Here is a 26,733-nt window from a genome sequence, read left to right on the forward strand (position 1 = left end):
CAATCTGCAGAGGACACGGGCAGTACACACCAAGTAGCTTTATGCGCAGACTGCAGAGGACAAAGGCAGTACACACCACAGAGCTTTATGGTGCACACTGCAGAGGACACAGGCCATAAACCACGTGAGAATACTGCAGCTAGCACAATCACCTGCCTGCCAGTAAATTAGGAAGAGCTGATCTAGCTAAACTATACAGTGTATAAATATATGTAGAACACCTGGAATGCATATATATCGGGCCAGATTCAGGTAGACTTACGACGGGCGTATCAGTAGATACGCCGTCTTAAGTCCGAATCCCCGCCGTCGCATATTTAAGCGTATTCTCAAGCTGAGATACGCTTACATATTGTTAAGATACGACTGGCTTAAGTCTCCTACGCCGTCGTATCTTAACTGCATATTTACGCTGGCCGCGTCAAATATTCCGTCGATTACATCATTTGCGTAAGTCGTTCGCGAATAGGGCTGTGCGTAATTTACGTTCACGTCGAAAGCATTGACTATTTGTGGGGTAATTTGGAGCATGCGCACTGGGATACGTTCACAGACGGCGCATGCGCCGTTCATAAAAAGCGTAATTTACGCGGGGTCACGATGATTTTACATAAAACACGCCCACATCTTACACATTTGAATTAGGCGGGCTTACGCTGGCCAATTTACGCTACGCCGCCGCAACTTACGGAGCAAGTGCTTTGTGAATAATGCACTTGCCTGTCAAAGTTGCGGAGGTGTAGCTTAAGTAGGATACGCTACGCCCGCACAGAGTTACGCGCTCCCTACCTGAATCTGGCCCATCCTCTACACACTGTGGGCCAGATTCACAAAGAAGCGCCTATCTTTAGGCGGGCGTAGCGTATCTCAGATACACTATGCCGACGTAACTTAGAGCGGCAGGTCCCGTATTCAGAAAGAACTTGCGCTCTAAGTTACGGCGGCGTAGTGTAAATGGGTCAGCGTAAGCCCGCCTAATTCAAACTAGGCTGGTAGGGGGCGTGTTGTATGTAAATGATTTCGTGACCCCACGTAAATGACGCGCTTAACGAACGGCGCATGCGTGCGCATGCTCAGTATCACGTCGAATTTTTAAAGTAAATTACGCCCGCTCAATGCTTAGTCGACGTGAACGTAACCTACGCCCAGCCCCATTCACGGACGACTTACGCAAACGATGTAAAATACAACGCTGTTCGGACGTTTCCGACGTCCATACCTAACATGACTTACCCCTGCTTTATGAGGGGTAACTTTACGCCGGTCAGACGCATTACGTAAACGACGTATCTTGATACGCCGGGCGCACGTACATTCGTGAATCGGCGTATCTAGCTCATTTACATATTTGACGTGGAAAAAACGGAAGCGCCACCTAGCGGCCAGCGTAAATATGCACCCCAAGATACGACGGCGTAGGAGACTTACGCCGCTCGTATCTTGGCCAAATCTATGCGTAACTGATTCTAAGAATGAGCCGCATAGATACGACGGCGCACATTCGGACTTACGATGGCGCACATGGAGATACCCTGTCGTAAGTCCTTTGTGAATCCGGGCCTGTAACTTTAACTGACTAGCCTGCCTGCTCTATTTACTTAGAAAAAATGACACTGGGCCAGATTCACATAGAATTCCGGCGGCGTAACGTATGTCATTTACATTACGCCGCCACAACTTACTGGAGCAAGTGCCGTATTCTCCAAGCACTTGCTCCGTAATTTGCCCCCGCGCCGATCGAACTGCGCATGTGCCGGGCGGAAAAATAGCCCAGTGCGCATGCTCCAGCTCACGATGAAAAACGTCAATGACGCCGACGTGAGCGTCATTGACGTAAAGTCGTATTCGCGGACGACTTAGTAAAACGACGTAACCGACGGAAAAAGACGACGCTGACCCGACGCCATACTTAACATGGCATACGGCGGACTGGTGTAAGGTTACCCCTCATATAGCAGGGGTAACCTTAAGCTTACGGAAACAACGTAAATGACGACTACGCGGCACAAATTCGTTCGGGAATCGGCGTATCAGGCTCATTTGCATAGTCAAATGAGAACTGAACGTAAACGCCACCTAGCGGCCAGCGTCAAATTACATCTAAGATCCGACGGTGTAAGTGACTTACACCTGTCGGATCTACGCCGTATCCCGTAATGTTCGTATTTCGACAAACTGTCGAACATACGATGTTCGAGTCAAACGTGAGTTCGACTCGAACACGAAGCTCATCCCTACTCAGGTGCATCCCAGCTAACAGGCGTCTAGCAGCGAATAGCCGTTTGCCAATGCGCATGCGCAGACCGTGGAGTTTGTGCACGCGCGCACTGTGACGCTGCTTTGTCGCCCAGTGACCTTTAAAATGGGCTCCCGCTGCATCCGTCCCTTGCTGTTTGATCTGCAGCTTTACCTGTAAATCTGATCTTGAACCTGCATCTGAAATCTATTCTGACCCGGATTCCTGACCCTGCTGCTTTCTCCAGTCCTGACCTTTTGCTTTCCTTGACCCTGCTTTTGTTTACCTGTCTGTCTGAACCTCAGATATTGACCCAGCCTGGACTCTGACCATCCCTTGCCTGCCGCTACTGCCTGACTGATCCTCTGTGTATTACCTGGCTAGTCTGACCTTGTTCCTGCCTGCTGTCTTGCTTCTGCATGCGCCTGCATCTGCTGCTCCTCAGTGCACCTGCACCCGCTGACCTGTATCCACAGCATCCAAGCTGTTTCCAGTCTCTGCCAGCTGTCATCATCTCCAGCCTAGAGAACCCTGCAGGCACTCATACCTCACTGCGCTCCTACGGTCACTGTCCCAACTCCAGTGACTCCGGAGCCAGGGCTGTACGAGAGGTCTCCCTCTGCACGTCAGGCTTACCTCCACGGTGCGTGTCACTTGCTTTTATAGCACGTACCGCAGATGCTCAATTGTATTGCAATCTGAGGAATTTGGAGGCCAAGTCATCATCTTGAACTTGTTGTATTGCTCAAACCATTTGTGGATTCATCAGACCAGGCCTCCTTCTTCCATTGCTCTGTGGTCCAGTTCTGAGGTTCACATGCCCATTGTAGGCACTTTTGGCTGTGGACACGGGTCAGCATGGGCATCCTGATCAGTGTGCGGCTACACAGCCCTATACACAACAAAATGCTATGAAATAATTAACAAAGAGTACAAAGATAAGATGACAGACTTACGCAAATTTTTAGGCTGGACAAGAACTTCTCCTTTCATTTCATAGAGTAGAGACTTCCAACTAAGAATATTTCCATGGAGATCACCAGAGGTGACTTTCCGAATGTCTTCTGCAGTCAGGACATAATCCCACATGTGGACGTCACTTATGTCACCAACCAATGACTGATAAGCATCAAATCCTCCACCAAAAGAGTCTTGGTCCTGTCCCAGAATTAGGCTGATTGCAGTTTCTATAGAAGATCCTTTACTGGAGACTCCTCCGGGGTAGAGCTGTCCATTGACCCAAAGTTGGACCAACCCAGTGTCGGAGTCCCAGGTCACACAGGTGTGCCTCCAGTCCTGAGTCTCAGAGTCTGTCGAGTAAAAATTGCCTCCTTGATCTATATTATTCACAAATACATTATAGCGACTTGAAGGGTAGAACATGATTAGTAAAGCATCAGAGCTTTTTGAAGTCGCAGCAGACAATAGACAATAGCCGCGTGAAAGTTCACTGTAGGAACTTAGACAGACGCTGACTTCCTGCAATGGCTTTGTAATTGTAGGTCTTAGAGTGACATGAGCCGTGTCGGTTTCTTTGGGGAAGACGAACATTTTACCTTCCAAGTCTAGGGAAGGAAACAGACAAAACTCATTACTGGTACGGATCAAAGCTTTAGATGATGAACAAAAAACTCAGAATTTATTTATAGGTGATAGAAAAGAAAAATAGATATACTCATAGGCCCAGATTCTCAAAAGAGATACGACGGCGTATCTCCAGATACGCCGTCGTATCTCTGAGACGCGCCGTCGTATCTATGCGCCTGATTCTTAGAATCAGTTACGCATAGATTTCCCTTGGATCCAACAGGCGTAAGTCTGTTACGCCGTCGGATCGTAACTGCATTTTTCCACTGAGCGCTAGGGGCGTGTAAGCTAATTTACGTGTCGAAATATGTAAATCAGCTATATACGCGAATTCCCAAACGTATGCCCGACCGACGCAGTAAAGTTACGACGTTTACGTTAGGCTTTTCCCGGCATATAGTTGCCCCTGCTATATGGTGGCATAAGTGCGGCGTAACAATGTTAAGTATGGCCGTCGTTCCCGCGTCGAAATTTGAAAATTTTGCGCCGTTTGCGTAACTCGTCCGTGAATGGGGCTGGACGTAATTTACGTCCACGTCAAAACCAATACGTCCTTGTGGCGTATTAGGAGCAATGCACACTGGGAGATTTCCACGGACGGCGCATGCGTCGTTCGTGAAAAACGTCAATCACGTCGGGTCACAGTACATTTACATAAAACACGCCCCCCTGATCCAAATTTGAATTAGGCGGGCTTACGCCGGCCGATTTAGGCTACGCCGCCGCAGCTTATGGAGCAAGTGCTTTGAGAATACAGCACTTGCACGTAAATCGGATATGTTACGCCGCCGCAAAGATGCGCCGATCTACGTGAATCTGGGCCATATACTGTATATCAGGAAGATCATGTACATATATATATTTTTTTTACATTTTTTATCTTCTCAGTTAGCCTATGGTCCTCCAACTGATGATTTCAGTTGTAAAAGTACAATTGAACCTCGGATAACGAGCATAATCCATTCCAGGAGAATGCTCATAATCCAAAGTACTCGCATATCAAAGCGAGATTCCCCATTGAAGTCAATGGAAATACCGCATGCAGCCATAGGTGGGAGGGTGCCAGAGAGCCTCGGTAACACACAAAAAGGCCTGAGGACAGCTTGGCTGACCTCGGCAACATCGGAAAGGCTTGGGAATGGCGTATTTCTGAGTCTTACCGATCATTTCCAAACTGCTCCGAACGGCGCAGTTCGGCTCCCGCGCCCCCCACCTCAGGCCAAACGTGGTACTGCCCACCGCTTTGGCTTGAATCCTGCTCGTTTTGCGAAACAAGACTGGCAAACCGAGTTAGGATTTAAAAAAATTCATCACTTGTATTGTGAAGCGCGTTACTCGCAATCCGATGTTCCACTGTATAGAAGCCCTAACACTATCAGGTATCAGAACAGTTCAGGGTAAGTATCCACATCGGATACTAGACATGTGCAATTCGTTTTGGTCCGGATGTAAATTGGGACAAATTTTGGGTTATTCAGAGATTCGGATGTGTCCAAATCTCCAAATGAAATAGTAACACATTTTGTGAAAATTTGTTGAAGTTAGTTTTGTTTTTTTGTTTTCGAACAAATTCCAAATTTTTGGAACGATTTAAATTTTGATCGGTTGAATAATGATCGGCAATTCAAATTCTGGCCCATATTCTCGTAGATTGGCGCATTTTTAATCTGGCGTAGCGGATCTCCGATGCGGACCGCCAGCTTAACTTGGCGAGAGCCGGACCATATTCCCGGACCACATGCGTCCTACGCTGCGCTCGCGTAACTTAAATGTGTCGGCGTAAGTAGGCGCAAGTGACGGTAGGAGGGATGTGGGCGTGAAGCATTATAATGATCCGTGACCCCATGCAAATGATGTCCAGACCGAACGGCGCATGCGCCGGACGTGCCCCGCCCTCTGCGCATGCGCACAATGACAATAGGCGTAAATCCCTGCTGAGTTGGGCCGGCCCAGTGTATAAAAGCCTCAGCACATGCGCCCAGCTAGTGCAAAGTGACTCCCTTGGATTTCCTGTTTTTTGGAGTTTACACTTTGCTGCTATGCCAGGCCCAAGGAAAGACAGAAGAAAAAAAAAACTTCAGCCATGCTGAGAGGGCATTTGTTGTCTCAGCAATGGAGCGTTTTGATGCCAGGTTCCATGGTGCTGATAGTGGCAGCACGAGCAAAATTAAAAAGGAGGAGATTTTAAAAAGAGTGGCGGCACAGGTCAATGCCCTTGGCCATGAGGTGAGGACCCCCCAGGACATAATAAAGAAAATGAATGACCTGCGGGGTGTGGTCCGAAATAAAATGGCCACCATTGCTAAACATGCCAGGGGCACTGGAGGTGGGCCACCCTGTCCGATCTGGCTTACAGAGGAGGAGGAAGTGATAGCCCGCTGGCTGCGGAGGGAGCAGGTGGAGGGCCTGGAGGGCCATGACTCCAGTGAGCCGCCCATGAGGACAGGTAAGTGTGTTTTATCTTCTATCTGGTGTGTAGCATGTTTGGGGGGGGGGACATGTGACAAGTGTGTGGGTCCACCAACATGTGAATTTTTTGTGTCATACACAGGTGTGCAGGAGGGAGCTGGCCTGTCTACTGCTGGCAGTGTCCGTCCAACACCATCCCCCCAGCAGCCTGCTTCAGTGGCTGACCCCCTGGGAAGCCAACAGGCTTTGTTGGAGGGGAGTGGGCAGTCCTCCGCGCAGGAGGTGGTTGAGGAGGAGATTGCCCATGAGGAGGTGGTGGGCAATGAAGAGGAGGTGGTCCAGAGCGAGCAGGAGGTGTTTTTATTTTTAGAGGAGTCGCATGAGGTGCCCGGACCATCACAACAACACCGCATGTCCAGCCCCTCAGGGTCTTCCAACACCCTCTCCAGCCCCTCCCGTCACATCCCCCTCATCACCAGCCCCTCACGGCCCTCCCCCTTTTCAAGTGCCCCAGCCACTCCTGTCCCCAGGAAGGCGACCCACAGGACAAGGGGTTTGGCAGGAGTCCTGCAGGAAAAGCTGGCCAGGCAGCAGGACCAGCAGAGCCGCCATATGGGGGACATTGTGGAGGTATTGAGGCAGCTGAATAACAGCCTGTCCTCCTCTGAAGTAGTGCCCGATGCTCTACAGGATGTGGCAGGAAACTCTGCAGCCACAATTACCAGCCTGGGTGAGCTGCATAACACCACAGCCGAACTTGTGGGGGAGGTCAGGTGCCTGCGGAAGGCTGTTCAGGCCCAGACTGCTTGCCAGGAGGCCCTGCTCACCCGCATAGCAGTGGCTCTAGAGGGCAGCCAGCCAGCCAGGGAGGCACCTGGGGATGCTCCTCTACCCCCAAATGAGGCTCCCCCAGGCAAGTGAGGGCCAGGAACCTGGGCCCCAGGCGCAGTCCGCGCCGGGGCCAGTGATATTTTATTTTCAGATTTGTGCTCTGATTAAGAGTTTATTTTATTATTTATGCTCTGATTAAGAGCTTTCTTATTATTTATGCTCTGATTAAGAGTTTATTTTTTTTGGGTGCTGCACAAAGTAGTGCATAGTACAGTGTGAATGGTGTGTGAATGTGGGGGGGTGACACTCCTGCCAGTAAGGGGTGTCACCCTCGGTCACTGGGGATAAGTTCTCCCCAGGTCCGTGTGAAAGGTGTATGAATGGACAGCAACATCATTGGGGCCTTGACGCGGCGTTGCTGCTCCTTAGTACCGTGCGGTGTACTTCGGTCTAATCCAATGGGATGTGCATGTGGGGTGTGTGTGCTAGGAATCACAGTGGTGTGCATGCGTGCATTCTTATTGTGCAATGATTAATGTGTATTTTTAACGTTCAAAGATTCGTTCCACTAGACATCTGATTGCTGATCCCTCAGAAGACGGAGTACCCTCGGTTAAGGGGGTAATGTCTGGTTGTGGGGTCAGGTCATCACGTAGATCAATCTCCAGGCCCTTTCTCACTGCAAAGTTGTGCAGCACGCAACATGCAAGGATGATCTGGCACACGAAGTTTGGGGAATACAGCAGGGTACCACCAGACTTATCCAGGCATCGGAAACGGGATTTCAGGAGGCCAAAGGTGCGCTCCACCACTGCACAGGTGCGTATGTGTGCAGCATTGTAGTTTTCCTCTCCTGGGGTTTGTGGGTTCCGGAATGGGGTCATTAGATGAGGTCCCAGTGCATATGCCGAGTCACCTGGAAGGGAAAAGACAGGAGGATGTTAGTCATGCATGTGCCCCTCGTGATGTCTGCATCATGGGGGGGGACAGTCATACCTGACACCCATGTCACTCACCAACCAGCCAGCTGTCCCCATACACGTTCTCTTCAAATTGTCTTGGGATGTCGCTTTGACGGTAGATGAAGCTGTCATGGCTGGATCCTGGGTGTTTGGCACGGACGTGCCATATGAGGCCATGGGCATCCACGATCACCTGGACATTGATGGAATGCCAGTGCTTCCTATTCACATAAATGTGCTGTGTCTCATGGGGGGCATGTATTGCCACATGGGTGCAATCAATGGCCCCGATGGTGCGTGGGAATCCAGCAATTTCGCAGAAATCACGCATTACCTTCAGCCGCTGGACCTCCTGGGTGGGTCTGATGATGTGGTGGGACATGCGTCTTAGGATTGCGGGGATAACCTGGTGCACACATCTGCTCATGCTGGTTTGTGATATCCCAATCACGTCTCCACTTGTTCTTTGAAAAGAACCAGTGGCCAGGAAATGCAATGTTGCCAGGACCTTCACCAGTGGCTGCACTGCATGTGAGCGGTGTGTTGGGCTGGTGATGTCATCCTGCAGGGCTCTGGTAATTTCCAGGATGGCATCAGGGCTGAATCTGAAACGCCGATACACCTCCACATCAGCCATGCCAAAGAGGCTAATGCGCTGTGGGTATACCCTCTCCCGTGCCCTCCTACGTGCCCTCCTCCTTCTACGCGCCTCTTCCTCTGCATACACTAGTAGTGCTAAGACCTCGCCTGCCCCTGGCATGTTGGCATACAAATGTGTTGTCCTATAAGTGTGGTTGCTCAGCTCGTCCGGGATGGTGCTGCTGTATTTGCTTTCAAGCTGACTTACTCAGGTCTGGAGCAAAGTTAACCAAGCTTTATGAGGGGTAACTTTAGGCCGGCCATTCGTCTTACGCGCACAGCGCGTAGCCTACGCCGATCGCGCGTAGGTTCGGGAATCTGCTTATGTACATCATTTGCATATTTGAATACTAATTCTATGGCCGCGTAGGATGCCATCAGCGGAAATATGCGCCTACGCAGCGTAAACTTAAACGAGTTAGGACGGACGGGAGCAGCCTTGTTTCTGGCGGATCTGGTTCTGTGACTGCGGCGCATAGATAGGACGGCGCATCTTTACACTTACGCCGTGCGTCTCCATATACGCCGGCGGAACTTCTTTAAGAATATGGGCCTCTGTGTGAAGCTAGCTGGTTGTTAACCACTTCAGCCCCGGACCATTTGGCTGCCAAATGACCGGGCCACTTTTGGTAATTCAGCACAGCGTCCCTTTAACGGACAATTGCACGGTCGTGGCTCCCAAACAAAATTGGCGTCCTTTTTTCCCCCACAAATAGAGCTTTCTTTTGGTGGTATTTGATCACCTCTGCGTTTTTTTTTTTTTTGCGCTATAAACAAAAATAGAGCGACAATTTTGAAAAAAAGCAATATCAAGCGTTTATGGATTGGCTTTAGTGTCTACAAAATAGGGATAGTTTTATGGAATTTTTATTATTATTCTTTTTTTTACTAGTAATGGCGGCAATTTTTATCATGACTGCAACATTATGGTGGACATATAGGACACTTTTGACACTATTTTGGGACCATTCACATCTATACAGCGATCAGAGCTATAAAAATGCACTGATTACTGTATAAATGTCACTGGCAGTGAAGGGGTTAAATACTAGGGCAGGGCTCAAAATTTCAAGTCCTGAGCTACTAGCCAGGCCTCAAGGGTTACTCGTCACCAGTTGCCCCGCCCAACCCCGCCCCTAATCCCGCCCCTAAACACGCCCTCATATATTATCTCATGAAATTACACTTAAATGTTCTATGCAGAATTAAGTTATAAAAATATTAACAACAACTTTATCCAAACCCAAAAATGCAGCCTGCCTGTGTCCGCCAATGCAGCCCGTGTCCGCCAGTGCAGCCCGTGTCCGCCAGTGCAACCCGTGTCCGCCAGTGCAACCCGTGTCCGCCAGTGCAGCCCGTGTCCGCCAGTGCAACCCGTGTCCGCCAGTGCAGCCCGCGTCCGCCAGTGCAGCCCGTGTCCGCCAGTGCAGCCTGTGTCCCCAGTTCAGCATGTGTCCCCAGTTCAACCTGTGTCCCCAGTTCAACCTGTGTCCCCAGTTCAACCTGTGTCCCAAGTTCAGCCTGTGTCCCCAGTTTCAGCATGTGTCCCCAGTTTCAGCCTGTGTCCCCCCCAGTTTCAGCCTGTGCCCCCCCCCCCCCCAGTTTCAGCCTGTGTTCCAGTGATTGTAGGGGATGAGAGGGGAGAGCCACCACCGCCGCCTGGCTAATTAAAGCACTGGGGAACATGACAGCTTTCTTTACAATAGCTGTGTTTCCCCGCTGTGCGGCGCCATATACAGCCCCTCCCCCTTGTCCGGGGAACTTTGATAGACAGATCACTGTCCCAGGATTGGATGGTGATCTGTCTATCAAAGTGCCCGGACAAGGGGGAGGGGCTGTATATGGTGCCGCACAGCAGGGAAACACACAGCTATTGTAAAGAAAGCTGTCATGTTCCCCAGCGCTCTAATTAGCCAAGCGGCAGTGGCAGCTCACCCCTCTCATCCCCTACGATCGCTGGGACACAGGCAATACAACCCGGGCCGACGGCGGTGCTCGCCCACCCCGCTACCAGGCAGCCTACACTCGCCCCTTTCAAAATCCACACGCAAAATGCGAGCAGGCGAGTGGAATTTTTTGAGGGCTGTACAAGGGGGCTAGGAAAGTGTGTCCTAGGGAGTGTTTCTAACTATTAGGGGGCATGGCTATGAGTGACACATCACTGACCGCTGCTCCCGATGAGACTATAACAGGCCCAATGCCCTCAACATGGGGCCTTGTTGATGGGGACAAGGAACCCTTCCCCACAACCCTGGGCAGTGGTTGTGGGTGTTTCCAGGTGGGGGGCTTATCAGACTCTTGAAGCCCCCTTTAACAATCCAGTTTCCACCCCCCCCCCCCACTATGTAAATGAGTATAAGGGAACATAGTACCCCTACCCATTCACCAAACAAGTGTAAAAAGTAATTAAAGACACAACGCAAGTTTTTGACAATTCCTTTATTAAAAAGTAAAAAATAAATAAAAAAATGTCCCCCGATGTACATCCATCCTCAATTACGATGCACCGCTGGACCCGAAAAAAGAAAGAACGAAAGAAAAACTCAGGTCTCGTCGAATGCTCCCACCTACTGCCATGTCTTAAATAGCTAAGAGGCAGAGTCACCCGATGATGTCAGTGGGTGAGCCCCACCCCCTTGTGATGGCACCGACCAGGGCATGCTGGAGAAATGGGGGGGGGGGTCTGAGATGGAGTGGGGTCTATGAAGCGGGGTCTGTGGTGGAGTGGGGGGGATATGTGATGGAGTGGGGGGGATCTGTGATTAAGTGGGGGGATCTGTGATGAAGTGGGGTCTGTATTGGGGGGTTTGTGATGAAGTGGGGTCTGTATTGGGGGTCTATGATGGAGTGGGAGGATCTGTGATGGAGTGAGTTCTGTATTGGGGGTCTGTGATGGAGTGGGGTCTGTATTGGGGGGTCTGTGATGAAGTGGGGTCTGTAATAGGGGGATCTGTGATGAAGTGGGGTCTGAATTGGGGGGTCTGTGATGGAGTGGGGTCTGTATTGGGGGGGGGGGGGGGTGTGATGGAGTGGGGTCCTTATTGGGGGGGTCTGTGATAAAGTGGGGTCTGTAGTGGGGGATCTGTATTGGGGGGTCTGTGATGGAGTGGGGGGACCTGTGATGGAGTGGGGTCTGTATTAGGGGTCTGTATTGGGGGGGGGGGGTCTGTAATGGGGGGTCTGTGATGAAGTGGGGTCTGTATTGGGGGGGTCTGTGATGAAGTGGGGTCTGTAATAGGGGGATCTGTGATGAAGTGGGGTCTGAATTGGGGGGTCTGTGATGGAGTGGGGTCTGTATTGGGGGGGGGGGGGTATGTGATGGAGTGGGGTCCTTATTGGGGGGGGTCTGTGATAAAGTGGGGTCTGTAGTGGGGGATCTGTATTGGGGGGTCTGTGATGGAGTGGGGGGACCTGTGATGGAGTGGGGTCTGTATTAGGGGTCTGTATTGGGGGGGGGTCTGTAATGGGGGGTCTGTGATGAAGTGGGGTCTGTATTGGGGGGTCTGTGATGAAGTGGGGTCTGTAATGGGGGGATATGTGCTGAAGTGGGGTCTGTAATGGGGGGATCTGTGATGAAATGGGGTCTGTATTGGGGGGTTTGTGATGAAGTGGGGTCTGTATTGGGGGTCTATGATGGAGTGGGAGGATCTGTGATGGAGTGAGTTCTGTATTGGGGGTCTGTGATGGAGTGGGGTCTGTAATGGGGGGATATGTGCTGAAGTGGGGTCTGTAATGGGGGGATCTGTGATGAAGTGGGTTCTGTATTGGGGGGGTCTATGATGGGGGGATCTGTGATGGAGTGGGGATCTGTGATGGTGGGTCTGTGATGAAGTGGGGGTCTGCTTTGGGAGGGATCTGTGATGAAGTGGGGTCTGTATTGAGGGGTCTGTGATGGAGTGGGGTCTGTAATGGGGGGGGGGTCTGTGATAAAGTGGAGTCTGTAATGGGGGCCTCTGTGATGGGGGGATCTGTGATGGAGTGGGGATCTGTGATGGAGTGGGGATCTGTGCTGGGGGATCTGTGATGGGGGAATCTGTGATGGAGTGGGGATCTGTGATGAAGTGGGGTCTGTAATGGGGGGGGTCTGTGATGGAGTGGGGTCTGTGATAAGAGTGGGGTCTGATGGGGGGATCTGTGATGGAGTGGGGATCTGTAATTTAGTGGGGTCTGTAATGGGGGGGTGTGGGGTCTGTGATAAGAGTGGGGTCTGATGGGGGGTATGTGATGGAGTGGGGTCTGTGATAAGAGTGGGGTCTGATGGGGGGTATGTGATGGAGTGGGGTCTGTGATAAGAGTGGGGTCTGATGGGGGGGTATGTGATGGAGTGGGGCTCTGTGATGAAGTGGGGTCTGTAATGGGGGGGGTCTGTGATGGAGTGGGGTCTGTGATAAGAGTGGAGTCTGATGGGGGGGATCTGTGATGGAGTGGGGATCTGTAATGAAGTGGGGTCTGTAATGGGGGGGGGTCTGTGATGGAGTGGGGTCTGTGATAAGAGTGGGGTCTGATGGGGGGGGATACAGTACATCCAAATAACACACAGAGCTCACCTCTTCACCACACACAGCCACAAAGGCAAGAGAGTTCTTGTTGGGCCGTGTATTAGTCCTCAGATGAACACACTTAGGTAGATTCAGAAAGAGTTAGGCCGGCTTATCAGTAGATAAGCCGACCTAACTCCGAATCTACGCCGCCGTATGTTTAAGCGTATGCTCAAACAGATACGCTTAAACATATCTAAGATAGGACGGCTTGCGCCGTCCTATCTTAGATTGCAATTTTTCGGATGGCCGCAGGGTGGCGCTTCCATTGCGGCCGGCGTAGAATATGTAAATGGGTTTCTACGTCGATTCCCGAACGTACGCCCGGCCGCCGCAGTCGCTTTACGCCTTTTGCGTAAGGCCTTAGGCGGCCTAAAGTTATTCCACCTATGAGGTGGAATAACAATGTTAAAGTATGGCCGCCGTTCCCGCCGCGAGGTTCGAATTTTTTACGTCGTTTGCGCAAGTCGTCCGCGAATCGGGATTTACGTCGTTTACGTCCACGTCGAAATCAATAGGCCCGTACGGCGTACTTAGCCGCAATGCGCACTGGGAAATGTAGGCGCCCGGCGCATGCGCAGTGAAAAAACACGTCAAGAACGTGAGGTCGAGCCTCATAAACATTAAACACGCCCCCCCTAACACATTTGAATTAGGCGCCCTTACGCCCGCCGATTCAGGCTACGCCGACGTAACTTAGCAGGCAAGTACATTGTGAATCATGTACTTGCCTCGATAACTTACGGCGGCGTAGCTTAAATTCCTTAAGCTACGCCGCCGCAAAGTTACTGCGATCTTACTGAATCTACCCAACTCAGACTGAGTTTTAATGGTTCAAAGAATGTCAGGCAAAAATGTTGAACACCCCTGCTGTAGACCAAGTACTGAGTGATCCAAATGGACATCTGAGACAGTTCCACCCTTAACAAGCCATTTGTCTCTGTAGGGCTGAACTCAGGTCATGACCCACACCTCCCCTATGGAACTTGGTGATCTAAGGGCTGTAATTCAATGAACAGAGCATCCAATGAGTGGGAATATCTCAGATCTTCCTTGTGGAACCTCTTTAACTACTTGCCGACCGCCCACCGTCGTTATACGTCGGCACTTTAGAGATGAATATCTCGGTAACAGCAGCAGCTGCTGCCACAATCGAGATATTCATCTCTTCTGTGGGCGGCCGTGTTAACGATAATGGCGGTCTCCGCGGCGGATTTGCCGCGAGATCGCCGTTATCGGTGGCGGGAGAGGGGCCCCCCCCCCTCCCACCGCTCTCCCGCGCCCTCCGCCGCTTACCGTAGCCGTCGGTAGCGGCGGAGGAGATCGCGACCATCCGGCAGCTGAGCGGGGACGAGACTGAAGGAAAAATCTCCTTCGCCCGTCCCCATAGCTCTGCTGGGCGGAAGTGACGTCAAAACGTCAGTCCCGCCCAGCGTCTTAAAGAAACATTTTTTTTTTTTTGCATTTAAGCCCAAATATGAGATGTGAGGTCTTTTTGACCCCAGATCTCATATATAAGAGGACCTGTCATGCTTTTTTCTATTACAAGGGATGTTTACATTCCTTGTAATAGGAATAAAAGTGATAATTTGTATTTTTTTTTTTTTTTTTTCAGTGTTAAAAATTCTAAAATAAATAAAAATAAATGCGAAAAGCAAAAAAAAATTTTTTTAAAGCGCCCCGTCCCGACGAGCTCGCGCGTAGAAGCGAACGTATACGCGAGTAGCGCCGACATATGAAAACGGTATTCAAACCACACAAGTGAGGTATCGCCGCGATCGTTAGAGCGAGAGCAATAATTCTAGCCCTAGGCCTACTCTGTAACTCAAAAAATGCAACCTGTAGAATTTTTTAAACGTCGCCTATCAAGATTTTTAAGGGTAAAAGTTTGACGCCATGCCACGAGCGGGCGCAATTTTTAAGCGTGACATGTTGGGTATCATTTTACTCGGCGTAACATTATCTTTCACAATATATAAAAAAATTGGGCCAAATTTATTGTTGTCTTATTTTTTCATTTAAAAAAGTGAATTTTTTCCAAAAAAAGTGCGCTTGTAAGACCGCTGCGCAAATACGGTGTGACAAAAAGTATTGCAATGACTTCCATTTTATTCTCTAGGGTGTTAGAAAAAAAAAATATAATGTTTGGGGGTTTTAAGTAATTTTCTAGCAAAAAAAAATGGTTTTGTCTCGTAAACACCGACTCTGAAAAACAGGCCCGGGGCTAAAGTGGTTAAATAACAAAGAGATGGAAAAGCAGAGGAGCATTTGAATAGCATAAAGCACATCACTGGTTTCCACTAGCAATAATTGTATGTAGGTTCTACCACCTACCTTCCTGTGCAAGAGACACGGGGACCACCAACAGCAACACCACCACAACCAGCTCCATCTCCGTGATTAACCTATAAAATGATAAAAAAATAGTAATCACTGGTAAATTATAAAATAGTAATCAGTGCTAAGTAATAATTAATCTTTTGTTTAGTAGACAAAGAATGGGACTGTGGGCCATATTCTGAGTAAGGATACGATGGAGCATCTCAGGAAACTCCATCGTATCTCTCTTTTTTGGGCCGCGTATCTATGCGAGTGATTCTTAGGGCCAGATTCACGTAGCGCAGCGGATCTATAGATCCGCTCGATCTACGTGAATTAAGATCCGCTCCCGCAAGTTTAGGAGGCAAGTGGCTAATTCACAAACCACTTACCTCCAAACTTGCGACGGCGGATCCTAAATCCCCCGGCGGAGTTCAAATTCCACGACTAGGGGAGTGTCATATTTAAATCAGGCGCGTTCCCGCGCCGATTTAAATGCGCATGCGTCGTCCGGGGAATTTCCCGGCGTGCATTGCTCCCACTGACGTCACTAGGACGTCAGTGGTTGCGACGTGAGCGGGACTTGCGACGCGCGTGTTCGTGAATCGGCGTACGCAAACGACGTAGGAAATTTCAAATTCGACGCGGGAACGCCGGCTATACTTAACATTGGCTGCGCCTGATAAAAGAAGGGGTAAGTATACGACGGAAAACCGCTACGGAAACGACGTAAGAACACTGCGACGGGTCCGCGTACGTTCGTGAATTTGCGTATCTCGCTGATTTACATATTATTTATCGTAAATCAGCGGGAACGCCCCCGGCGCCATTTTTAATTTTTAAAAAAGATCCGACAGTGTAACACATTGTAACACTGTCAGATCTAGCCCTATCTATGCGTATGTGATTCTATGAACCAGGCGCATAGATAGGACCAGTGTAAGTCAGAGATACGATGGGGGATCTGGAGATATCTGTAGATAATACACCGTCGTATCTCTTTGTGAATCTGGCCCGATGAATCATTTTCGCATAGATACTGTGGGCCAGATTCACAGAAGAGATACGATGGAGTATCTCAGATACACCATCGTATCTCTGATTTTTACTGGTCCTATCTATGCGCCTGGTTCATAGAATCAGTTACGCATAGATAGGGCTGAGATCCGACAGTGTCACACTGTGTTACACTGTCGGATCTTTTTTTTTATTTAAAAATGGCGCCGGGGGCGTTCCCGCTGATTTACACTGAATAATATGTAAATCAGCGAGATACGCGAAATTCACGAACGTACACGGACCCGACGCTGTGTTCTTACGTCGTTTCCGTAGCGCGGTACCCGTCGTATACTTACCCCTGCTAAAAGCAGGGGTAAGTATTGTTAAGTATGGCCGTCGTTCCCGCGTCGATTTTGAAATTTCCTACGTCGTTTGCGTACGCCGATTCACGAACACGCGCGTCGCAAGTCCCGCTCACATCGCAACCACTGACGTCCTATTGACGTCAGTGGGAGCAATGCACGCCGGGAAATTCCCCGGACGGCGCATGCGTATTTAAATCGGCGCGGGAGCGCGCCTGATTTAAATATGACACTCCCCTAGCCGCGGAATTTGAATTCCGCTGGGGGAGTTAGGATCCGCCGTCGCAAGTTTGGAGGTAAGTGTGTTGTGAATTTGACACTTTCCTCACAAACTTGCGAGGGCGGATCTTAAAACACATAGGTTACACGGATCTAAAGATCCGCTAACCTTTGTGAATCTGGCCCTGTACACTTAAGGGGCCAGATTTACAAAGAGATACAATGGTGTATTATCTACAGATATCTCCAGATACACCATCGTATCTCTGACTTACACTGGTCCTATCTATGCGCCTGATTCATAGAATCAGATACGCATAGATAGGGCTAAGATCTGACAGTGTTACACTGTGTTACACTGTCGGATCTTTTTTTCAATTTAAAAATGGCGCCGGGGGCGTTCCCGCTGATTTACGATAAATAATATGTAAATCAGCGAGATACGCAAATTCACGAACGTACGCGGACCCGACGCAGTCTTCTTACGACGTTTCCGTAGCGGCGTACCCGTCGTATACTTACCCCTGCTTTCATCAGGCGCAGCCAATGTTAAGTATAGCCGACGTTCCCGCGTCAAATTAAAATTTGTTAACGTCGTTTGCGTAAGTCGTTCTCGAATACGGACGGACGTCGTTTACGTAAGCGTCGCAACCACTGACGTCCTAGCGACGTCAGTGGGAGCAATGCACGCCGGGAAAATTCGCGGACGGCGCCTGCGCATTTAAATCGGCGCGGGAACGCGCCTGATTTAAATAGTACACTCCCCTAGCCGCGGAATTTGAATTCCGCCGGGGGATTTAGGATCCGCCGTCGCAAGTTTGGAGGTAAGTTGTTTGTGAATAAGCCACTTGCCTCCTAAACTTGCGGGAGCGGATCTTAATTCACGTAGAACGAGCGGATCTATAGATCCGCTGCGCTACGTGAATCTGGCCCAAGATCCGCCATGTGTAAGTCACTTACACTGTAGGATCTTAAATGTAATTACGCCGGCCGCCGCCAGATGGCGTTTACGTTCAGGTCTCATTTGTTTATGCAAATGAGCCTGATACGCCGATTCCCGAACGAATTCGCGTCGCGTAACCGTCGCTAACGTCGTTTGTAAGCGTAAACTTACCCCTGCTATATGAGGGGTAAGTTTACGCAAGTCCCACGTAGGCCATGTTAAGTATGGCGTCGGGTCCGCGTCGTGTTTTTCCGTCGGCTACGTCGTTTCCCTAAGTCGTTCTTGAATACGACTTTACGTCAATGACGCACACGTCGGCGTCATTGACGTTTTACGCCGAGAACTGGAGCATGCGCACTGGGCTATTTTAAGCCCGGCGCATGCGCAGTTTGTTAGAATCGGGGGGGCGCTTAATTTAAATAGAAGCCGCCCCCTTGGAGATATGCGTGGCTGCGCCGGGCCAATTACACTCCGCCGCCCCAAACTACGGAGCAAGTGTTTGGGGAATACAGCACTTGCTCCTGTAGGTTGGGGCGGCGGAGTGTAAATGGCTTACGCGCCGCCCGCGGGAAATCTAGGAGAATATGGCCCAGTATGGCCAAAGGTACCTGATATCCTTTTAAATTTCCCCCCTCCCCCTTTTTTTTTCTTCTTCCCTTATGTTACCTTGTTTCATTCCTCCCCCTCTTTTCCCCTTTTTTCCCTAATTCCCCCTCCCTTTATTTCCCTAGTAGACAAAGAATGGGGCTGTAACGGAATGACCCGTGACACCCAGAGACTTTTGAAGGATGGGGGGTACTCCTGTGCCAGCGTCACTAATGACTTTTGGGTCTAGGGTCACCCTGTGCCCCTTTTGGGCATAGGGCGACTGAGAAACGATAATTCATTTATAGGGATTTCCTTTGTCAGGAAGAGTATAGGGACTGTATTGGAAGCGTGATGGACATCAGTGCGGTGTACGGATACGTAGGCCTGGTCAAACCTCAATCATGAGAGCCACAACGACAATATAGATTCATATAGCAAAAGATTTATTTGATAAAAATTATATAGAAAAGGGGTGGGTGCCTACCCACGTGGGTACCTACCGGAGCATGATGGGACGGTGAGGCCTATATAAATGGGATGCAAGGCGCGCTTCCATCATTGCAGCGAGAAGAGGCGTCGGGTCAACATCGGAAGAAGGAAGAAGAAGAGAAGAGAAGAAGATGACGTCACAGAAGACCGCGCTGGCTGCCTGCTAGTAATTGAGCTAACACACGAAGATAGCAGGCAGCCAGCGCTGAAGGAGAAGGCACCGGAGAGCTGGAGAAGAACCGGGGTTCGCCGAGTCAAGAGCGGAGAGCGGCGAAGATAGAAGAAGACCCCCGGAGAGCGGAGAAGACCCCCCCCGGAGAGCGGAAGAAGAAGCCCCCCGGAGAGCGGAGAAGACCCCCGGAGAGCGGAAGAAGAAGCCCTGCCTGGTATTAGAGCTAAAGAAGACAGGGGGGGCCTCCGGAGCAGACTAATAAATGATTTTAAAAACCTTTGTGTTGTGTGTTTAATAACTATCACTTTGCCTCCAGGTGAATGGGTAGGGGTACGATGTACCCCATATGCATTCACTTAGGGTGGGGGGCCGGTATCTGGGGGCCCCCTTATTTGAGGGGACTCCCAGATTCCGATAAGCCCCCCGCCCGCAGACCCCGACAACCAACGGCCAGGGTTGTCGGGAAGAGGTCCTGTCCTCATCAACATGGGGACAGGGTGCTCTGGGGTGGGGGGGCCCGCAGTGCGCCCCCCTGCCCCAGAGCACCCAACCCCCCCATGTTGAGGGCATGCGGCCTGGTACAGCTCAGGAGGGGGGGCGCTCGCTCGTCCCCACTCCCATTCCTGGCCGGCCGGGTAGCGTGCTTTGGATACGGGTCTGGTATGGATTGTAGGGGGACACCCTACGTCGATTTTTCGGCGTAGGGGGGGTCTCCTTACAACCCATACCAGACCTAAGGGCTCCTGGTATGCTCCTGGGGGGGGAACCCATGCCATTTTTTTCTTTGAAAATTGGCATGGAGTTCTCCCTCTCAGGAATGCATGCCGAGCGACGCTGTCCAATTTTTAAAAAAAAAAAATTCCCGACGCAACTTTTTTTACCCGGCGCGATCCACAAAACTCGGCGTAACGTAACTTCGCGCATGAGGGAGCGCGCCTCATTTAAATGGGACTCGCCCCATTTGAATAGGAACACCTTGCGCCGGCCGGATTTAAGTTACACAGCCTGAAATTTCTAGGTAAGTGCTTTGTGGATCGGGCACTTAGGTAGAAATTTTAAGGCAGTGTAACTTAAATGGGATTTTTTAAGTTGCGCCAGGTTTTTGTGGATATGCCCCAGGGATACGACGGCGTAACAGCACTTACGCCGTCGTATCCCTTTTGTGGATTTGGCCCTAAATACTTTGAAATACATATTTATGAATATTCAAACTAGCGTATAAAATGATACTTCAAATGCATAAAGATGCAGGTGATCTTCATCCCAACCCACGTAATGCGGTTCTACTAGTTTCGCCCAAGAGGGCTTCGTCAGGAACCCGTAGGGGGCAATGGTCTATGCAAACAGAGAGTATATCAGTAACATAACAAAGAATAATATGATGAAACAAGTAAATAACATAAAAATAATGTATCGAAAGATACAAGAAAATTAATAGAAAATACTTGACCATAGAAAACAAAGGTAATTGTTCATTATAAAAATAGAGTGAACAAAGTGTCTGCGATAGCTGTGGACTATAACAGAAGTCTTTACCTGTGAAGATGGAATGAATGGCCTGGATGAGACGCCGTGGTGTTTTGCAGGATATCTTGGAATATTACAAGTTGTTAAAGTCTGACTCCAAATGGAGTGTTTTCATTCAATGGGGGGACACATGCTTTTGAGGTGTTAATTGCGTCTGCTCCTAGACATTCCATTGTGTGATGCTAATACTGTTTTGTGTCCACTGTGCTAATTAGGTCTGCTCCTAAGACCTTTCATTATGTATGCTAATAACACTGGCCCAGATTCAAGAAGCAATTGCATCTGCATAACCATAGTTACGCAGCGCAATTGCTTACTTGCGCAGGCGTAACGACTTCTCCTGATTCAGAGAGCTCATTACGCCGACTGCAGCCTAAGATATGCGTGGCATAAGGCTCTTATGCCCTCATATCTTAGGCTGCATTCTTGCGATGGACGCTAGGGGGCGTTCCGGTAGTGGTCAGCGTATAGTATGCAAATTGCATACTAACGCCGATTCACTACCCTACGCGAGCCCTGCGTACGCAGTTTACGTTGTTTGCGTACGTCGGTTTTTGCGTAAGGCTGCCCCTTCTAATAGCAGGGGCAGCCAATGCTAAAGTATACCCGTCGTTCCCGCGTCGCGAAATTTGAAATTTACGTTGTTTGCGTAAGTGAATCGTGAATGGCGCTGGACGCCATTCACGTTCACTTTGAAGCAAATGACGTCCTTGCGATGTCATTTACCGCAATGCACGTTGGGAAAGTTTCCCGACGGAGCATGCGCCCTACGCTCGGCGTGGGAACGCGCCTAATTTAAATGATTCCCGCCCCCTACGGGATCATTTAAATTGCGCACGCTTACGCCGGGCATTTTGCCGGAGCGCCCACGCAATTTACGGAGCTACTGCTCCGGGAATCGCAGAAAATTTGCGGGGGCGCAGGGCAAAAACGGTGCCCTGCGCCTACGTAAAAAAAGCGCAAGGCTACCTGAATCTGGCCCACTGTTTTGTGTGAAAAGTATTAGATGTGGAATGTGACTTGTCAAGCTGTATGCAGAGACAGGCTGTCTGGATAATGACTAATAATTAACTCAACTGAATGTCATTATTTAAAAGCCCCATTGTGTGATGTGTGGGTGGAGAGTTTCTTTGTTCCTTTGATTACTGTAACATGCTTGCACTGTATATAAGAAAGCTTAGATACCATTAAAAGTCATTCATACATTTTGAAACCAGAGAACAGAGCGTATGTCTCGTTTATTCTGGGGAAATCCATATGGATCGTGTCTGCTGGGTTGTCGTGTGTGTCGGATAAGCTGACGTGTGGCGATGGAATGGAATATCGTAAACGGTGGTGACCGTTACAGGGACTATATGCCCAAAGGTACCCGGAGATCCTCTTAAACCCCCCTTTTCCCTTTTCCCTTATGTTACCTTTTTTTTTTCCTTCCCCTCCCCCTCTCCCTCTCTTTCCCTTTTCCCCCCTTTTTTTTCCTAGTGGACAAAGAATGGGATTGTATGGCCAAAGGTACCTGGACATCCTTCTTCCCTTATGTTACCTTTTTTTATTTCCTTCCCATTCCCCTTCCCCCTCTTTTTCCCTAATTTCCCCCCTCTATTTTCTTTCTCATCCACCCTTTGTTCCCTCATTCCCTCTTTTCATAATTTTTCCCCTCCACCCCTCTTTTTTACCCCCCCCCCCCCTACACACTTCCTAATAAATAATGTATAGATAATATACAATATTATCTATGAATCTTGTAAATCTAGAACCTAGTGGCCCCTAGTGCCTTCTGTGTCCGCTGTGGGGGGGGGGACACCTTTGGGGTGCCTCTGTCGGTGCTGTCACACTGACGCGGCTTGTTTTAGGTAAGCAATGCACGCGTCTCTTTTTCTCAGAAAGCATATCAGTTTTGTATGATATTAAAGAAAACAATCTTTCTGTTTTGAAATATGTACCATTATTATAAATAAGGGTTTAAATATGAAATTACGTTTATGATTTGTGATTGGTTCCTTCTGAAGAAGCCGCAATTTCTGCGAAACTAGTAAAGGATAATCGCCAAGACGCATCATATTTGATACCCCATCTCAACATTGAGGGTCATCTCCATCACTCCTACAATGTTTAACTACTTCCCACCCGCGGCCACTGTACATATTCGGCTGGGTGGGCACTTCCTCCTTCTGAGGAACGTTTAGGAATGTCCCTTAGAAGGAGGGGGATCGCTCGCGTGACCGTGCAGTGGCGCGATCCCGATGCACTCGTGTCACCCGGACACGGAAGTTGTCAGTGAGGAGAGGAGAGCAGATCTCTGCAGCCGTCCGGAGATCAGTGAGTATGAGCTGTTTTTTACAGGCCCAGTGTCCCCACACAGTATGAACACACAAGTCCCCACACACATGTCCCCACACACATGTCCCCACACACATGTCCCCACACACATGTCCCCACACAGTATGAACACACAAGTCCCCACACACAAGTCCCCACACACAAGTCCCCACACACATGTCCCCACACAGTATGAACACACAAGTCCCCACACACATGTCCCCACACACATGTCCCCACACAGTAAAAACACCTGTCTCCCACATATGTAACAGTTAAATCACATGTCCCAATGATCATCTGCACACATCTTTATGTATCGACCTAAACTGAGGAAAAAAATTGTTTTTTTTATATATTTTCTGGGGGATATTTATTATTTTTTTTTTCAAAATTGTCGCTCTATTTTTGTTTATAGCGCAAAAAATAAAAACCGCAGAGGTGATCAAATACCACCAAAAGAAAGCTCTATTTGTGGGAAAAAAAAGGACGCCAATTTTGTTTGGGAGCCACGTCGCACGACCGCGCAATTGTCAGTTAAAGCGACGCAGTGCCGAATCGCAAAAAAGTGCTCTGGTCAGGAAGTGGGTAAATCGTTCCTGGGGCTGAAGTGGTTAATATGTGGAAGGAAATAGTTTCCTTCACACATGAAGCATGGATGACATACTCCCAATATTTGCTTTCCACGTCCCGACTTATTTCCTTGATAAAGCGGACATTGAGCATCACCACCCCCCCCCCCCTCCTCCTATAGCATGGGTCTTCAAACTACGGCCCTCCAGTTGTTCAGGAACTACAATTCCCATCATGCCTAGTCATGTCTGTGAATGTCAGAGTGTTACAATGCCTCATGGGATGTGTAGTTCCGCAACAGCTGGAGGGCCGTCGTTTGAGGATCCCTGTCCTATAGCATCGCAGGAGCAAGTGTGACTTTCGTAATTTCGTTTTCATCCGAAAAATGTATTTATTTAGCTACTCCTGAAATTTGTTTTTATTTATTTTGTTTTTCTGTCATTGAAGGCTTATGGTGTCTGTCGAATGTTCTAAGAAAAAAAAAAGAAGATTCGACAGAATATAAAGAAAAAAAAAATTGACTCTTCGTGTCTCTCTATGTCGAATCTTCATGTCTCTCTATGTCGAATCTTTTCTCTCTATGTCGAATCTTTTCTCTCTATGTCGAATCTTTCCTCTCTATGTCGAATCTTTCCTCTCTATGTCGAATCTTCATGTCTCTCTATGTCAAATCTTTTCTCTCTATGTCAAATCTTTTCTCTCCATGTCGAATCTTCATGTCTCTCTATGTCAAATCTTCATGTCTCTCTATGTCGAATCTTTTCTCTCTATGTCGAATCTTTCCTCTCTATGTCGAATCTTCATGTCTCTCTATGTCGAATCTTTTCTCTCTATGTCGAATCTTTTCTCTCTATGTCGAATCTTTTCTCTCTATGTCGAATCTTTTCTCTCTATGTCAAATCTTTTCTTTCTATGTCGAATCTTTCCTCTCTATGTCGAATCTTTCCTCTCTATATCGAATCGTTCCTCTCTATGTTTAATCTTTTCTCTCTATATCAAATCTTTTCTCTCTATGTCGAATCTTTTCTCTCTATGTTGAATCTTTCCTCTCTATGTCGAATCTTTTCTCTCTGTGTCGAATCTTTCCTCTATATGTCAAATCTTTTCTCTCTATGTCAAATCTTTCCTCTCTATGTCAAATCTTTCCTCTCTATGTCAAATCTTTCCTCTCTATGTCGAATCTTTCCTCTCTATGTCGAATCTTCATGTCTCTCTATGTCGAATCTTTTCTCTCTATGTCGAATCTTTTCTCTCTATGTCGAATCTTTTCTCTCTATGTCGAATCTTCATGTCTCTCTATGTCAAATCTTCATGTCTCTCTATGTCGAATCTTTTCTCTCTATGTCAAATCTTTCCTCTCTATGTCGAATCTTCATGTCTCTCTATGTCAAATCTTTTCTCTCTATGTCGAATCTTTTCTCTCTATGTCGAATCTTCATGTCTCTCTATGTCGAATCTTCATGTCTCTCTATGTCGAATCTTTTCTCTCTATGTCGAATCTTTTCTCTCTATGTCGAACCTTTTCTCTCTATGTCAAATCTTTTCTCTCTATGTCGAATCTTTTCTCTCTATGTCGAATCTTTTCTCTCTATGTCGAATCTTTCCTCTCTATGTCGAATCTTTCCTCTCTATGTCGAACCTTTTCTCTCTATGTCGAACCTTTCCTCTCTATGTCGAATCTTTCCTCTCTATGTCGAATCTTTTCTCTCTATGTCGAATCTTTCCTCTCTATGTCGAACCTTTTCTCTCTATGTCAAATCTTTTCTCTCTATGTCGAATCTTTTCTCTCTGTCGAATCTTTCCGCTCTATGTCAAATTTTTTCTCTCTATGTCGAATCTTTTCTCTCTATGTCGAATCTTTTCTCTCTATGTCGAATCTTTTCTCTCTATGGCAAATGTTTACTCTCTATGTCAAATCTTTTCTCTCTATGTCAAATCTTTACTCTCTATGTCAAATCTTTCCTCTCTATGTCGACCCTTCTTCATGTCTCTATAATGTCGAATCTTTTCTCTCTATGTCGAATCTTTTCTCTCTATGTCGAATCTTTTCTCTTTATGTAGAATAATATTGGACTAATAAAGTTAAGGTTAGGCACATTCGAACACGACAAAAATAAAGCATTTGTTTATGTCGGAACTTTCGGTTTTTGTTTTCTGTGCTTTCGTTATCGTTTGTTATAACGATAACGAAAATACCTGAAATTCGGAAGAAAATGCATTCGGAAGAAAACGAATGCACATGTCTAATCCCAGCAATGGCTGAGCTCACTGGTGACCTTCCTTCTAAGGGTGTTGGGTTCCTGGCTGTCATGCTGATCTTCTGGCTTTAAGGGTTTTTGGTCACTGACCAGAATCAAGAATTTCCAGGATCTCAGATAATGTCATCTTCATACCCATCTATTCTGAAGCGTGGCTGGACAATGACATTGGATACATCGCCTTGAGGCGATTAAGTTTGCATTTGTAGCGCTATACAAGTTACTCACTCACTCTTGCGGTGTGGTTGGTCTGGTTGAAGTCTTCTCTCCCCTTTGTCCAGTCTCAGCCCTCAGAAGATCCTCCTGGTAATGGTGAGATGAGAGGATGGAGGGGGGTTATAAAGTCTCGTCCTTGTTAATAACTCCTCCTCCGACCTCCATCTGCGGGATCACTATTTCTCAAAAATGGAAAAATACAGAAAAAGAGCCTCATTGTTCATCACAAGGACATCAAATAGAAGTTGTGCAATGTGTACTGGTATCACGGTGACAATCTAATCTTCTCGCCGGTTCCTTGATTACACAGCTCAGGTATCTATGGATAAACACTGCAAGTGAACTAAGTCGGGGGAATTTCCCAAGAAAGCAAACAAAATATTTCTCTATATCAAATATCCTCCTTGTTCTCCATTCATGGGATCAATATTTCACAAGCTCAGCACTGACGGGACTTCCATAATGTGTCATCTATTTTCTTATACTGTTCCAAATATCTAAAAGCAGACCTTCACCCTTCAATGAAGTTTCCTCCTCTCCAACCCTCCCC

General features: G+C 48.3%; 1 protein-coding gene across 2 annotated transcripts in view; it reads right to left on the bottom strand.

The window, feature by feature from the left end:
* Nucleotides 1-26,484, bottom strand: part of LOC120933787 (serum amyloid P-component-like) — a 46,522-nt gene extending 20,038 nt beyond the window's left edge. The window contains exons 1-3 of one of the 2 annotated variants that reach the window (XM_040347182.1): nt 26,196-26,484; nt 15,537-15,607; nt 3,193-3,801 (exon numbers count right to left, since the gene is read on the bottom strand). In XM_040347182.1, coding sequence (XP_040203116.1) covers nt 3,193-3,801; nt 15,537-15,594 — 667 coding nt within the window. In that variant the 5' untranslated portion in view covers nt 15,595-15,607; nt 26,196-26,484. The remainder of the gene's footprint in view (nt 1-3,192; nt 3,802-15,536; nt 15,608-26,195) is intronic. The other variant, XM_040347181.1, reaches the window with a different exon arrangement.
* Between the last annotated feature and the right edge of the window lie 249 nt (nt 26,485-26,733).

Source organism: Rana temporaria, chromosome 3 (assembly GCF_905171775.1).
Source record: "Rana temporaria chromosome 3, aRanTem1.1, whole genome shotgun sequence".
Classification (NCBI taxonomy): domain Eukaryota; kingdom Metazoa; phylum Chordata; class Amphibia; order Anura; family Ranidae; genus Rana; species Rana temporaria.